We start from the raw sequence: 16,019 nt of genomic DNA, 5'->3' as shown, positions 1-16,019 counted from the left end.
ATAGGGAAGCAGGTTGTTTGCCACGACAGTAGAAGTGATTTTTTTCTGAAGATATGGGTAAACAATGCAATTTAACAGCCTTTGAATGTGGGATATATATTATTATGAGTGGCCAGATTATTATGACCACCTGACGTTTGTGGGCAAATTAGCTATACACTGCATCGTATGGGATATGGAAGCCGAAGGCCTGTTCGAACACCTTTGCTGACTGCAGTTACCAAGATAAAACGTCTCCAGTTCGCACAGGAGCACAAGGATTGGACAGTCGAGCATTGGAAAAAAGTCATGTGGTCCGATGAATCATGTTTCCAGTTGCATCATGCAGATGGCAGAGTGAGAATGTGGTGGAAACAGCATGAAAGCATGCACCCCACATGCATGAGTACAACCCTTCAAGCTGGTGGGGGCAGTGTTATGGTTTGGGGCATGTTTTCCTGGCATGATTTGGGCCCTTTAATTCATGTGGAACAGCGTCTGAATAGCACAACATACCTAAGTATCGTTGCTGATCAAGTTCATCCTATCATGTTGATGGCGTATCCCAGTGGAGATGGCTTCTTCCAACAAGACAATGCGCCATGCCACGGTGCTCATATTGTGCAGGAGTGGTTTCAAGAACATGAGGGAGACTTTACCTTGCTTAGGTGGCCCCCATAATCACCAGATCTCAATCCAATTGAGCATTTGTGGGACGAAGTTAAAAGAGCCATCAGGCAGCTGGTTCCACAACCATCAAATCTCACAGAACTGGACGGCGCTATTTATCAAGCATGGTGTCAGATTCCTCACATCACCTTTCAACATCTCGTGGAGTCAATGCCAAGAAGAATCACCACAGTATTAAAGGCAAAAGGTGGCCCAACGAAGTACTAATGGGGTGGTCATAATAATCTGGCCACTCAGTGTGTGTGTGTGTGTGTGTACATATATATCCATCCCACATTCAAAGGCTGTTAAATTGCGTTGTTTACCCATATCTTCAGAAAAAAATCACTTCTGTCGTGGTAAACAACCTGCTTCCCTATTTATAATGGTCTGGCCCTCTAGCAACTTCAGCGTGAAATTATAGCTAATTTGCCTACAAACGTCAGGTGGTCATAATAATCTGGCCACTCCAATGTATAGTAAATCATCTATTTTGCAGACCTCAATTTAATGGACTCTGGATTTAAGGGATAAAAATTTCTGGTCCATATGTCATATATGAAAATTAACACCCTGTTAATTTTAAAATGTTTTTAACCAAGATTTTCTTATAATTAAATTAACAGGTATTATTTTGGTTATTAATTCACTGTTATTTTTAACAAATTGTAGCAAATAGGTCATGTGTTGGAGAAAACACTATAGTAATTTCACCAACATAAATAAACATTACATTTCTACAACTGTAGTCTACATGTTTAAATCCAAAAGTCACCAGTAATTAACAATGTTCAGCAAATGGTTAGCACATGATCGCACCTCATGGCTAGCAGGAATAGATTCTGTTGTCCCGTGGCGAGACTTTTTGTAGCAGTTTTAACCCTGCAGCTGATGTTCTGACTTGTGCTAAGGCACACTCCAGCCCTGTACATTTGTTTACATGTGGTGACTGGTGAATTCATGCACTTACTAGACCTATCTATCTATATCTATACTAATAAAAGGGTAATATGCTAATTAGACCTGATGTCTTCCAGACAACCTTCCGGACGTCCTTCCGGATAAAGCCATGATGGTGGGGCTGAGGCAGAGGTGGCTAGGGGCGATGAGGCCAGCAGGGGAGGGCAGTTAGGGGGATCAGCCAGAAGGCAGGTGAGCGGTTAGGAGCCAGCGGTCCCTGATTGCGAGAGGGATGTCCAAATGACCAGCAGTCGGACATCCCCTGAGGGGTCCCGGATTGGAGAGGGTGCAGGCCAGGCTAAGGAACAGCCCCCTGCCCCCATGTACGAATTTTGTGCACTGGGCCTCTAGTATCCTATATAATAAAAGAGAAACATGCAAATTAACCATCCCTTTGCTACACTCAAGCCACGCCCACCAGCCAATCAGGAGTGAGCATGCAAATTAACCCACCTAAGCTGGTGGTGGCCACAGAGCTGGAGCGAGCAGGAGGCTTGGGTTGCCCCCAGTGATGGAGGAAGCCACGCTTCCCACCTGCCCTGACCGGACCTGAGCTCCACTCAAGGCTACAAAGTTTCAATTATAGAAGATAAATAAATCCAAGAAAAAAAAAAGAAAGAAAAAAAGGAGAGGCTGGGAGGTTGGGTTGCCAGGGGGCATGGCCAGCCGGAAAACGGCCATCAGCTCCTCACCCAGGCTGGCCAGGCACCCCAGCAGGACTCCCCCACCCTGAAGAGGCTCTGGGCAGCCTGAAAATGACCCTCAGCCCCTCACCCAGGCTGGCCACACCCCAATTCAGTGAGGGTTCCCGCTAGGGGGCTTGGCCAGCCTGCAAACAGCCATCAGCCCCTCACCCAGGTTGGCCAGGCACCCCAGCAGGACCCCCACCCTGATCTGGGACACCCTTCAGGGCAAACCAGCCAGCCCCCACCTGTGTACCAGGCCTCTATCCTATATAATAAAAAGGTAATATGCAAATTGACCCTAACAGCAGAAAGACTGGGAATGACTGGTCACTATGACACACACTGACCACAAGGGGCCAGACGCTCAATGCAGGAACTGCCTCCTGGTGGTCAGTGCGCTCCTACAGGGGGAGGTCTGCAAGCCTCTCCCGCCTCCTCAGCAGAGCTAAGGATGTCCGACTGCAGCTTAGACCTGCTTCCCTCTGGCGAGGTGGACATCCCCCGAGGGCTTCCGGGCTGCCAGAGGGATGTCTGACTGCCAGCTTAGGCCCAATCCCCTGGGGAGTGGGCTTAAGGGACAGGGTGGACATCCCCTGGGGAGTCCCAGACTGTGAGAGGGCACAGGCTTGGCTGAGGGACCTCCCCGAGTGTACAAATTTTTGTGCACTGGGCCTCTAGTATATATATAAAAGGTTAAGTGACCGACCATCCATCCATCCAACTGACTGACTGACCATCTGGTACATATGACGAGCACTGGCAATCTATATATATAAAAGTCTAAGCGACTGTTACGACTGAACGACTGGTCAACCAGTCACTGTGACACACACTGACCACCAGGGGGCAGACACTCAAAGCAGGAGCTTCCCCCAACCTCCCACAGCCAACCTCCCACGGCCCCTCCCCCTGACTGGCCAACCTCCTGCAGTCCTTCACACTGGCCGGCCAACCTCCTGGGGTCCTTCCCCCTGGCTGGCTGGCCCCCCTATAGGCCTCGATCGCCAGCCGGGCCAAGGGACACCACCTGTGCACGAATTCATGCACCTAGACTCTATTTTAACAGTAAACGTTGACTTGTACATGTGCGATACATGTAAAGCTCTTGCTGGCACCAATTGCACGTGTATTTTTCGATCTGTCATTGTCAATTGTGAATTTGGTGGTGGTTGTTGACATTTAATGTGAACCATATCGCGATTTATTCATCGACTACTGACTGACCAACCGACATATGTGCACTGGCAATTTAAAAATAAACGTTGACTCGTGCATGTGCAATACTTAAGCTCTTGCTGGTGTCAATTGCACGCGTTTTAATTTTATAATACTATATTATATATACTATTTTGACATGTAATTTTTTGCAGTAACATAATTACCGCATGATTCTTCTAATTAATTTTCTGTCAATGTGCACGAATCCGTGCACTGGGCCATTAGTTCACTATAAAATTAAAATTAGAGTAACACATATAGAAAACTTTTCTGTGAAATTAAACTCTTCTTATATACTTAATTGTATCTAATTACACAAATGTATCTACATAAGTAAAAACAGGTAAACTAACTAATTTGTCACTTTTTAACATACACACTATGGACTTTGGGCTTTAACAAACACCCTTGAATTATTGAGATTTTACTGCTACTTCATTAACCTACATAAAAATAGAGATAACTACAAGTACAGCAGCTTATGTATTCATGAACTATTTCTTAGGGGATTATTTCACTTTAACACAAATGTCAGCATGTAATAGTGTAAAAATTTATTCATAGATAGGCTTTCTATGGTAATTAAGTTTAAGAATTTGCCTATTAAGTTAATGCATTTTTTAAAGCATCATTTACCTGAAGTTTTTATTTTCTAGTAACAAATATTTTATTTATTGTTTACCCAAAATATTGCTGTGTGTATTCATGTTCTGGTTTAGAATTTCAGCAAGAGATAAAGAAATCACTGGTCTCCGGAATGAGATAGATACTTTGAAGGATGCTGTTGAACACCAGAGGAAGAAAAACAATGTAAGCAAATCTTGATCAGAACAAAGCTTTTCTTTTTATTTGTTCACTGAAATATCATGCTTCAGAATTTTTTCAAATCTACTTTTACTGGAGATACTTTTCTTAGTCTTTTTAAGTACTATTTTGTGGATAGCTTTTTTGGGGAGAAGTATTGGGCTAATTTTATTGGAGAACAGATGTTTTAAAATGAATAAATGAAAAGACCAATTTGTACACTTCTGAATATTATTTAAAATGTTGAAGCTATGATTATTACAGCTTCTGATTAAAAATATTTTTAAATTAAAATGCAGTTTACTTTTTGTTAAATTTTTATTTGAGACAATTAATTTTTCAAGTTCAACATTTTTATTTATTTATTTATTTATTTAATATAGTTTATTGATTTTTTACAGAGAAGAAGGGAGAGGGATAGAGAGTCAGAAACATCGATGAGAGAGATCGATCAGCTGCCTCCTGCACGCCCCCCAGTGGGGATGTGCCCGCAACCAAGATACATGCCCCTGACCGGAATCGAACCCGGGACCCTTCAGTCCGCCGGCCGACGCTCCATCCACTGAGCCAAACCGGTTCGGCTAAGTTCAACATTTTAAAATCAAAGCTATTTCCTCTTATTTTGATTGGGCTAGCTTCTTTGTAAACTAAAAGTAATGCCAGTATTCAAACCAAGTAATTTTAATAATAACTGTCTTTCAAAGTCTTCTGGAATTTTCCTTTTTTTAACTGAGATAGTTCAAATTTTGGGAATTAACAAGCATGTTATAGAGGTCTCTCAGGACCTGAATACTTTTATGCTAAAATGGGAAGGGATAATGCCCTCAGAAATATAAATCCTGATACTTTTATTAAATAGATAAAGAGTGAATTAAGATGACTTTTTTAACTTCTCTTTGACCAGAGGTGACACCTATGAGAATACAAATATTTTTGGCAGAGAAGGAATTTTTGCACACAAAAGTATGATTGCTAAGTCTTACGCAAGGTTACAAATGTTATTGAAATCTAAGGGGCTATTGATAGCAAATCGATATGTGTTTTCTAATGAAAGTAAAAATTTTCAAAGTTTGCATTAATTTGTTAATTTAACAAGTTGAAATGTTCCTGCACCCCTGAGTTTGTCAAAATTAGGTATGTGAATTGCCCTTGTGTGTTTGTGTAATGTTACTAACAGCATTGCTTGGCCACAAAACCTGAGTTGAATTTGCCACTATACTGCTAACATCCTAACTGTGTAGAGTATAGTAAATGTCATTCTAATGCAGCAGTGCTGGAGGCATTGATGTGTGAGAAAAGTCAGGACACTGGAGGCAAGCAGATTACTAGTTCTGCCACTTCATTTGCAGTGTTCACTTGACCAAATTCCTTAACCTACCTGAGCTGTGGATTCCCTGTCAATGCAATGGGAATAAATACCTCTTAGGGTTGTGAGAATTCATGAGAATTTGTGTGAAGCACTAAGTGCAGTGTTGGGTACATAAGTAAGCATTCAATAAATGGTGATTATTGGCTTTTTATTTTTTGTTTTTTATCTGTTTCGATTTCTGAATTTGAACAAAGACTGACATATAGCAGATTGTCCTTTTTTGTATTTGCTAATAAAATGCTGTGAAGTAGGTCTTTCAGAGTTCAGTTTCCAATGACCTCTGTTTCTCTTCTAAGAGAATGTGTTTTATAGTCTTCCTATCTCCTGGTTTGCCTGGATCGAGTAGCTCATACAGTTCATGTCAGGTTGCTTTATGGCATATATATTTGACCATGCCAAGAAAGATACAGAAGCACAGTGAGTCACTAATGTCATTCCTAGGTAGACTTGAAATGTGTTAATTAAATTAAACATATTTAGAGAAAAAATGATAGGCTGCAGTGGAATGTCCCATGAGTGATTGTGGGCCTTGTTTAAAAATCAAGCTTTTAGCAATTCTTATGTATTTGCTCTGTCCTTAATCCTTTAATTTTCGGCGTACCTGAAATCATATTTGTAATCTTGGTATGTGTGTTTACTTTTAAATGCTTTCTTCTTTGTCACATGTGCACAGTAATTTCTTTAAAGCTGGCATATTTGACATGTATACTAAAACATGCGAAGTGGGCATCTTTGTTTTCTCATTCAAATTTCTAAACATTGCTTTTTATTTTTTTGCTAATGTACATATTTTTCCATTGAGATAATTTTGCAGTAACCAGCATTTAAATGCAGTGCAAAATACTGATGAAGTAAAAAGCAAAAATCTTTCAATAATGGATAAACTGAAATCATTCTTTCTAAAAATGATTAGGACCTTCGGGAGAAAAACTGGGAAGCAATGGAAGCATTGGCATCAACTGAAAAAATGCTGCAGGACAAAGTGAACAAGACTTCCAAGGTTGTAATGCTAACTCCTAGAAACAATCTGCTGAACAGAGAAAATCTGCAGCTTGTCTTAAAGTCAGACTAAAGCATTTAATTATACTGCAATTTAAATATATAATCTCCTTATCCATCCACATTTATCATCTCTGCCATCTCTGCTTTTTTCATCTACTCCTTGAAGCTTTAATTTTGGGCTTGCTAGTTTGTTATGATTACCTGATTGTTTGAGCTTTGGTGATTACTGCTTTAAGCTGAAGAGTCTCAGGAAACCTATACCTCCCATGTAAGCTCTTGTGAGACAGTGTGTGCCTCTTGGGTTAGCTAAGAAAACTTCAGTGAAAACTCAGCCAAAAAGACTAACTGAATTAATAAACACATTTGGATAACTAGATGTACCTACAATGCACGGTGAACTTTCCTAGGTTCTTTGGGGCACACCAAGACAACTCAAAGTGGAAAATAATAAGTCTTAAGAAGTGCAGGGAAGGGATCACTTCTTGGTATATTATTGGGAATGGTTCCTTAAAAGAGGTGGAATTAAAATTAAACTTTACCTTTTGAAGTGGCTGGATAGTAATCATGTATTATATTCAGTATGGAATATTACTATAAGGGATAATTCCCTTGACCAGAGAATGTACAGTATTCTTGAAGAATATCTCTCCCTGTCTTCAACATGATAAAAGGTATTCTTCTTAAGTTCAAGTTCCATGGGTTTAAAGATTTCTAATGAATTATAATTAAGAAGTTGTTTTTAAAGATTGAGAGAAATGAATGTGCCAGTTCAGTCAGGCATTTCGAAAATTTTTACCAAGAATGCATGTGGAACAGAAATATTGAATTTTATAGATGGGTTAATAAAGCTCATTAATTATGTGATTCAGTTCAGCATACTATAAGTATTTTGTGTGCCAAGGAAATCTGTTGAATGTTAAATGTAAGTCTTAGTGACATTTGAAGGACTTTTTTTAGTAGAGTTTTTATAAATTTTTAAATCAAGTATATATTTATAGTTATAGTTCCTTTAGTGTAATGGAAATTTACCTAAACTTGAGACTGCTGGCAGATATTGGGCCCAGAGAAATCTAGGCCAGGGAATAGAAAAATCTAGGCCAGGGAGGACATTGTTTCATGGTGAGTGGTTGTAGTCAGTTCTATCAGTAATGGGGGTGGTTGTTTGTTTGTGACTGTTAAGAACTACCTTTTAGCTTTTGTTTTGGTAATGAGACTGGGTGTCTACAAAGTACTAATCCTATCCTATATAATAAAACCCTAATATGTGAATCGACCGAATGGTGGAACAACCTGTGGAACAACCAGTCGCTGTGACACGCACTGACCACCAGGGGGCAGATGCTAAATGCAGGAGCAGCCCCGGGCTCATGGCTGGCGAGTGCAGTGGTGGTGGCGGGAGCCTCTCCCGCCTCTGTGGCAGTGCTAAGGAGCAGCGAGCCTGGCTTATGGCTGGTGAGCGCAGCAGCGGTGGCAGGAGCCTTTCCCACCTCTGCTGCAGGCGGGTGGTAAGGAGCGAGGGGTCCCGGACTGTGAGAACCCCAGACTGCGAGAGGAATGTCTGACTGTCGGCAGACGGACATCCCCCAAGGGGTCCTGGACTGTGAGAGGGCACAGGCTGGGCTTAGGGACACCCCCCCACCCTCCAGTGCACGAATTTCATGCACCGGGCCTCTAGTATCTTAACCCTTTGCACTCCGAACCATTCTGGACATTGGCTACCAGCTACTCGACGCTACTTTGCGGCGGAAACGTGCATTTACAGACCCTCGTATTATTTAGTATAATTTTGGAACCAAGTAACGTATTATAATGATATTGGACTTATATGAATTGGGTGACATCGAGGAATGTATATTTGCAAAAAAAAACAATATTTTATTGTTTATAATTTTGTACAGTATGATAAGTTTTGTAACACTCCCCAATATGCATTGCAGGCTGATTAGTGCATGTTTGACAGTAATAAGTGGTTTGACGCCTGCCACCAGGTGTTTTCCTGTTAGAACACACAATGCAGTCCCGTTTTCTTTGTCCCACATCGGGAATATGTAGTTTATTGTTTAATCCGACACAAAACCCGCTGACATTTCTTGTATATATCTTAGTAATTTTACGATATTTTGATTTAATTTCTTGTGCCATTTCAAGATAAAACTTCAGGGAAACATGCATGTCTCAAAAAGTTGCGTTGAAATAACTCAATTCCCCGTAATCACTAATAAACTGCAATGTCCCCTGAGAGGGGACAGCGGAGTGCAAAGGGTTAATAATCCTGCAAGAAGTTATATGCTACCTGTCATAGGCATTCTGGCATGTTATGATTCCAAAAGAAAGCCAGAGTTTATCCATGTTTCATCATGTGCTTGATGATGAGTATAAGAATTTATCCTTCTGGCATGTTATGATTCCAAAAGAAAGCCAGAGTTTATCCATGTTTCATCATGTGCTTGATGATGAGTATAAGAATTTATCCACATTTCCAAACTCACCACCAAGTGTACGATGGCTTCTTGCATAGCTAATAATCAACAGAGAATAGAATTTACAGTCTTTCTCTATTTTAATGGAATCTAGTCCTCAGATAGCATAGGTGTAAAGTGATATTGATTGACCCAGAACCTCAAGTTGTGCTGTAAGGAGTATATATTCTTAGGAGCTACTATAAATGTTAGATTCACATGGAAGATACTTTATATGTATTACTTAGACAAAGATAGTAAGGAAATTATAATGATTACTTTCAATTATTGGATATTTTCCAGGTGTTACAGAGGAATGGAAACATTTTAGCTAAAATTAGTACAGACTAAAAGTAACTTCTCATCTTTGTGCCACTTGGTTAAAAGTTAAACACTTACTTTCTTTAGATTCATTTTTCCTTGGAAAGTTAAAAAGATTCTGCTCCACAGTGTATCTTTTCCTGGGTGATTTTCTTTAGCGATTGCTCTATCATTTCTATGGTCAGATGTTAAAAATTCAGAGACCTCTTAATTGTCTCTGAATTGGCAGTTAAATATTTTCCTTGAATAAGTATACCTTATTCTATGCAGCCAGGTGGGTATATTCCTGAAAAATAGTCGAATTTATTGAATTATTTAAAATTCTCCCTTAAAACGTATTTTTAAAATCCTCCACTAACCCAGAATATAGTAATAACTTTTTGTGTGTAGAGAATAAGATTAATCTCTAGCTTTTTATTGTGTGACTTTAGATTTTCTTAAATTGAAGTGTGTGCATCTTAAATCTGTAATAAATTTCAAATCACATTTAAATGATGGTGGGGGGATTGAATTGAGAGCTTGCTAACTTGCTTGTATTTCTGTCACCTGTTGAACTTCACAAGTGTTTTGAGATGATTTTCTTGGCTTGGTTTTAGATGTGCATTTTTATAGCTCTCAGATATCTTTTATATCTTGTACAGATAGTTTTATTATTAGATTTTTATTTTGTGTGTGATCAAGCCATTACCCTAATTTTGACAAACTGTGATTTTGAGTTAATTGATATTCATTAGGTTTGGATTTAAATTCACCAAATTTAGACATGCATTTGTAATACTGAACTTTAAATTTACAGTGGACAGAGTCCATACAAAAGTGTCAGAATTAGTCTTCTTGATACTTGGCATTGGTGAAGTAATATGACATCAGTTTTTCCTCCTTCTCTTCTTCCCATATGTACCACCCATCAAATTTTGATTTATTTATTTTTTTTGCCTTGTTTAGAATAGGTATTTTTACCTGATCTTAAAGGTGGAAATATGAAAGTTGGCATTTTAATCCCCTGGCATTATAGTCCATCGGTGATGCATTTTTTTGTGGAGATTTGTCAGGCAGTAAGCCTCAGTCAGTTATGTTGCCCAGATGCCTACTTTTTGCATGTAGTTTGTTATATTTCTAGGTTTCTTTTGTAAATGCAGTTTAAAATTTTAGCTGCGGGAAGTGTATTTTGTTTTTTGGGTTTTACTTGCTTTTTTGAAGTGTTCCTAGAGGGGCAAATAACTTGATTTCTAATGACAAGGAAATGTCCATATTGTTAGATATTGCCTTGGCTTGATTAATATAAGACGTTATTTGTTATTTAGGGTGCTTTAGAGATTTGCAGATTTTTATGGAAGCCATTTTGACATTTCAAAATGGGGAAAATTTGACATTTGTCAATATCGACATGAATTTTTAAGAAATACTTTCACTTTTTCCTCCCTGAGAACTTAAAAGACTGTAGCTTTTTTTTTTTTTAATTCTATAAACTTGTAAGTTTGATTTGAACTTCTGCTTTAGGAAAGACAACAACATTTGGAAGCTGTTGAGTTGGAAGCTAAAGAAGTTCTCAAAAAATTATTTCCAAAGGTGTCTGTTCCTTCAAATTTGGTAAGATTAATTTATTATTTTGTAAAACATGACATCTTTATCACTATTCAAGAAAGTTGTGAATAAGCAGCATTTGCACTCTGCACTTGTTTTCGATAGTGCACCAATTCCTTATTCTTTTCCATTGTTAACCTAGGGTGCTTCTAAGTAATGAAGATCAATTACTTGATTCAAAACTCATTCCTGTTTATTCAGCTGATACTTTTGTTGTATTCTATAAAATTGAAATAGGAGACATATTTAGAAGGTCATAAACATATTTGGGACAAAATGATTTCTTAATAGTTAACCAGCCAATAATGTTCTTAATGGCTTTATTCAAAATAGAATTTAATTTTAAGTGATTGCTTCCTAGTGTTAGGAACATTTAATTTTTTTAATTAAAGGTATTTAATACTATGAGACAAGCTCTTTAGTTCAGAATGCAAGATTTTGGTCATCTGTTAAGGTTTTCAAGTAACAGTCTTGAAGATTATATAGAACAACTTTCTTTACTTGAGGCTGTGTGTGTTTTAAGTGGGAGAGAAAAGTTGCTTTGATTCATATAATTAATGCAGTGGATATTTGAGGCCAGAGAAAGCTAGTGAATGCATGTAGTTTCCTAAATGTTGGTGTATATGTTTTTATTTATTTATTTTAATGGAGAATTGTATACATATTCCGAAGTAGAATAATATAATGAACCTGATATACCCAGTATACCACTTCAACAATTAATAGTATGCAGCATGAATTGGTAATACATAGCATCTTGTTTTTCCTCCAATTCTGCACTTCCTAGATTGTTTTGAAGGAAGTCAAACATAAGAGCATCTCATCTATAAATATTTCCGTATACATAGGTATAAAAGATAAGGATTCCTTAAAATAAAACTATGACATTTTTAAAAATCCTTAATTTCATACATTTAGTACATTTTTCTAGTTTGTCATACCGATTATCTATTTTAATAAAATAATAACTACTTATTGTAGTGTGTGTTAGTCAGGACCCAAGTAAGGGTCAACAATGTGATTTAAGATGTCTCTTAGTTTTTTTTATTGCATGGGTTCCCTTCTATTTGTTAGCAATCCCTACCCTTTAAAAAACACACACACCACAAAACCAATGTTACATATGTAGTTACCCTGTTTGGATGTAGCTGACTGAATCCCTGGAGTCAGTATGTTCCTCTGTCCTTTGTGTATGCATAAATTGGTCGTAAGTAGAGGCCTGATTAGATTCAGGCTCAACACTTTGGGAGTAGGAGCAAGACGACTGCATAGGCAGTGTGGTGCACTTCATCAGCATAGGAGAGATGTAAACTATATGACCTAGAGCAGTGATGGTGAACCTATGACGTGTGTGTCAGAGGTGACACGCGAACTCATTTTTTTGGTTGATTTTTCTTTGTTAAATGGCATTTAAATATATAAAATAAATATCAAAAATATAAATCTTTTTTATACTATGGTTGCAAATATCAAAAAATTTCTATATGTGACACGGCACCAGAGTTAAGATAAGGTTTTTCAAAATGCTGACACGCTGAGCTCAAAAGGTTCGCCATCACTGACCTAGAGGGAGGGTTACAAATTTTAAACAACTAAATCAGTTTTTCAGCTGACGTTTATTTATATTAAATCCCAGTATTTGAAGCGAAGTAGGATTTTAATAGTATCCACTTCTTCTTGGTTCAAATTTATAATGTGAAAATGTGAATTTTTTTTTTTAAGGAGAGGCTTTTTTTTTTTTTAACTTATTTGTGCTTTGGGGGTATTATTTTATTGTACTATGGGGTGATCTCACATCCAGTTTTTCTTCATTTTTTTGTTCTGATTTGATAGACTATGGAGAATCCTTATTCAGCATGTAAATGAAGCTTTAAATTTCAGCAGTTAATAGAAATTTCATTTGTGTTCTTTTTTTCTTAGAATAAACTAAACCAAAGACTTAAGAGGATTAAGAGGAAATTTGATTTAAAGTATCTAACAAATAAATACTCTATCAAAGTATAAAATTTAGATAAGAAGCATCCAAAATGTAGAATAAATTGTTCTAAAATTTAGAATAATGACTAAAACTACAAGACTTAAGTTTATATATATTTTTTTATTTTTAGAGGACATTTATTAAAGCTGGGGACAGTGAAACAAGGGAGGGACAAGGTGGAAAATGAGCCTAGGCTGGGCTGCTTTGGCTTGCTGAGAAGTTGGGGAATAGGGGGGCCTTGGGGACAGTCAGGGGATTAGCCTGGGATGAACTCCTGCTGCCCATTGCTCCCTGGTTGTAAGCCCTGTGGGTCCCTTAGAGTTTAGGAGATGCATGCCTGTGGGGAGAGGAGAGGAAGAAAGGAAAGGCGTCGGCATGCTCCTGGGAGGGAGAGCATGCGCCCATAGGTATATTTTTAGTGTTTATTTTCAAGGTTTGGTTATGTAAAATTTTTTAAAAAAATCCTCACCCAAGGATATGTTTTTTATTCTTTTAGAGAGAGAGAGAAACATCAGTGTGAGATGAAAACATTGATTGGTTGCCTCATACTCGCCTTGATGGGGATCAAACCTGAAACCTAGGTATGTGCCCTGACCAGGAATCAAACCCTCAACCTTTTGGTGTACAGGATGATGCTTTGGCCAGCTGTGCCTCCTGCCCAGGGTGGTTATATACAATTTATACATTATATTCTTCTTCGAAATTTCCAGAGGGCTGGTGTTTGTCTATGTAGTTTTCCTTAAAAAAAAAAAAATGTTTTTGTTTTTATTGTATTTAGAAAGAGAGGAAGGGAGAGAGGCGGAGGGAAGGGGAGAGAGAGAGAGAGAGAGAGAGAGAGAGGTGTGTGAGGGAGAAACATCAATCAGTTGCCTCCCACACACAACCTAGGCGTGTGCCCTGACCAGGAATCAACCAGCTACTTTTCAGTGCACAGGACAACACTCACCCAACTGAGCCACACTGGCCAGGGCTATGTAGTTTTCTTTTACAGTATAATATAAATTAGTTATTTAGAAATTTTTACCTATTTTATTTATATATTTTTGGATATTGTTTAATTTTACTTTTCTTCTCCACAGAATTATAGCGAATGGTTGCGTGGATTTGAAAAGAAGGCAAAAGAATGTATGACTGGAACTTCTGGTTCAGAGGAGGTTAAGGTTAGTTTAAGAAGTGAAATATCTATGTTTTAACCAAAAAAGAATTAAATCAGAATTTTTCTTTATGAGCTTGGGAAAGATAAAAGATATATAGTATGAATAGGCTAATGACTTTTTTTGTTGTTGTTAATCCTCACCTGAGGCTATTTTCCCCCTTGATTTTGAGAGGATGGAAGGAAGGAAGGGAAAGAGAGAGAGAAAAAAAACACATCAATGTGAGAGAGACACAGGGATTGGTTGCCTCCCTTACTCGCCCCTACCCTGACCAGGGATGAGATCCACAACCCAGGTACGTGCCCTTGATTGAGAATCCAACCGGAGACCCTTCAGTGGGCGGGCTGTCACTCTAACCAATTGGTTACACCAGCCAGGGCAAAATAACGATGTTTTGAGAAAGTATAAGGTGATTTCATTTTGTGTAAATTTTGGTAAAAATGCTGTAAGTCTTCCATGCATTTGATTTGTATACAAAGTTAATGTTTGCCATTTCTTTAACTGTACAACTCAGTTCTAAAACTGAATATTTATCTCTTACTCTCTTTTTAGCCTGAATTTAAAAAGTAAAGCTCAGTTGAGGTAGGTAGGTAGAAATTGACTGGTTTGCTAAAGCAACTCCAGATACATCGTTAGAAGTGTTCAGAACCTAGATGTGTTTTTATCCTTGCCTACTGAAATTTGGGGATTAACTTTTCTTTGTATGTCAAGTGACATGATTAAAAATCATTTTTCCCATGTGTGTAGCCTAGGTATTATGACTTTACTTCACATGTGGATTTGCTTTGATTTTACCATCCTGCTAGAGAGTGATGAGCCTATCTATACTAATAAAAGGGTAATATGCTAATTAGACTGGGAGACCAGACATCTTCCAACCGTCTGACTTCCTTCCAGACAAAGCCACGGTGGTGGGGGCCGAGGCAGAGGCAGTTAGGGGCCATAAGGCCAGCAGGGGAGAGCAGGTGGGAGCCATCAGGCAGGCAGGGGAGCGGTTAGGCGGCGATCAAGCCAATAGGCAGGCAAGCGGTTAGGAGCCAGTGGTCCTGGATTATGAGAGGGATGTCTCCCAAGGGGTCCCGGATTGGAGAGGGTGCAGGCTGGGCTGAGGGACACCCCCCCACAACAGTGCATGAATTTCGTGCACCAGGCCTCTAGTCCTATATAATAAAAGGGTAATATGCAAATAGACTGAACAGCAGAACAACCGAACAACCAATCAAAGTGTAATATGCTAATGATATGCTAAGGATGCTCAACTGCTTGCTATGATGTGCACTGAACACCAAGGGGGCAGATGCTCCGACCAGTAGGTTAGCTTGCTGCTGGGGTCCGGCTGATCAGGACTGAGCGAGATGGGCCAGACACACCCTGGAGCCCTCCCACTGACCCTCCCCAGCCCAATCGTGCACCAGTGGGGTCCCTCAGCCTGGCCTGCGCCCTCTTGCAAACTGGGAACCTTCAGGAGATGTCGGAGAGCCAGTTTCAGCCTGATCTCACAGGTCACTCCCCTTGGGAGGGCGCCAGATGGAGCGCTCATGGCTGGCGAGTGCTGCTGCAGCAGTGCAAGCCTCTCCCAATTTGGACTGATTGGGCATGAGCCTGCGGCAGATACAGTAGGGCCGGGATGAGCGGGAGCGGCAGGTAGGAGCTGCAGGTGGCGTTGGACTGCAAGTTTCAGCCCGATCCCTGCAGGCCACCCAGAGGGACCCCACCCGTGCACGAATCCGTGCACCGGTGGTGTCCCTCAGCTTGGCCTGCACCCTCTTGCAATCCAGGACCCCTCGGGGGTATAGTAGTGTGGAAAGCGGCAGGCGGCCGGGGAGGAGCCCAAGC

General features: G+C 39.5%; 1 protein-coding gene across 11 annotated transcripts in view; it reads left to right on the top strand.

The window, feature by feature from the left end:
- KTN1 (kinectin 1) overlaps positions 1-16,019 on the top strand; it is a 102,421-nt gene that overhangs the window by 70,632 nt on the left and 15,770 nt on the right. For 8 of the 11 annotated variants that reach the window (XM_023763432.1, XM_023763435.1, XM_023763431.1 and 5 more), the window contains exons 32-35: positions 4,232-4,322; positions 6,599-6,685; positions 10,968-11,057; positions 14,109-14,189. In XM_023763432.1, the coding sequence (XP_023619200.1) occupies positions 4,232-4,322; positions 6,599-6,685; positions 10,968-11,057; positions 14,109-14,189 (349 nt within the window). The remainder of the gene's footprint in view (positions 1-4,231; positions 4,323-6,598; positions 6,686-10,967; positions 11,058-14,108; positions 14,190-16,019) is intronic. The other 3 variants (XM_023763433.1, XM_023763429.1, XM_023763434.1) reach the window with 2 other exon arrangements.

This window comes from Myotis lucifugus, unplaced genomic scaffold (assembly GCF_000147115.1).
Source record: "Myotis lucifugus unplaced genomic scaffold, Myoluc2.0 scaffold_284, whole genome shotgun sequence".
Taxonomy (NCBI): domain Eukaryota; kingdom Metazoa; phylum Chordata; class Mammalia; order Chiroptera; family Vespertilionidae; genus Myotis; species Myotis lucifugus.
Note: the sequence above shows the minus strand (reverse complement) of the source record. Positions and strands in the feature narration are given on the sequence as shown.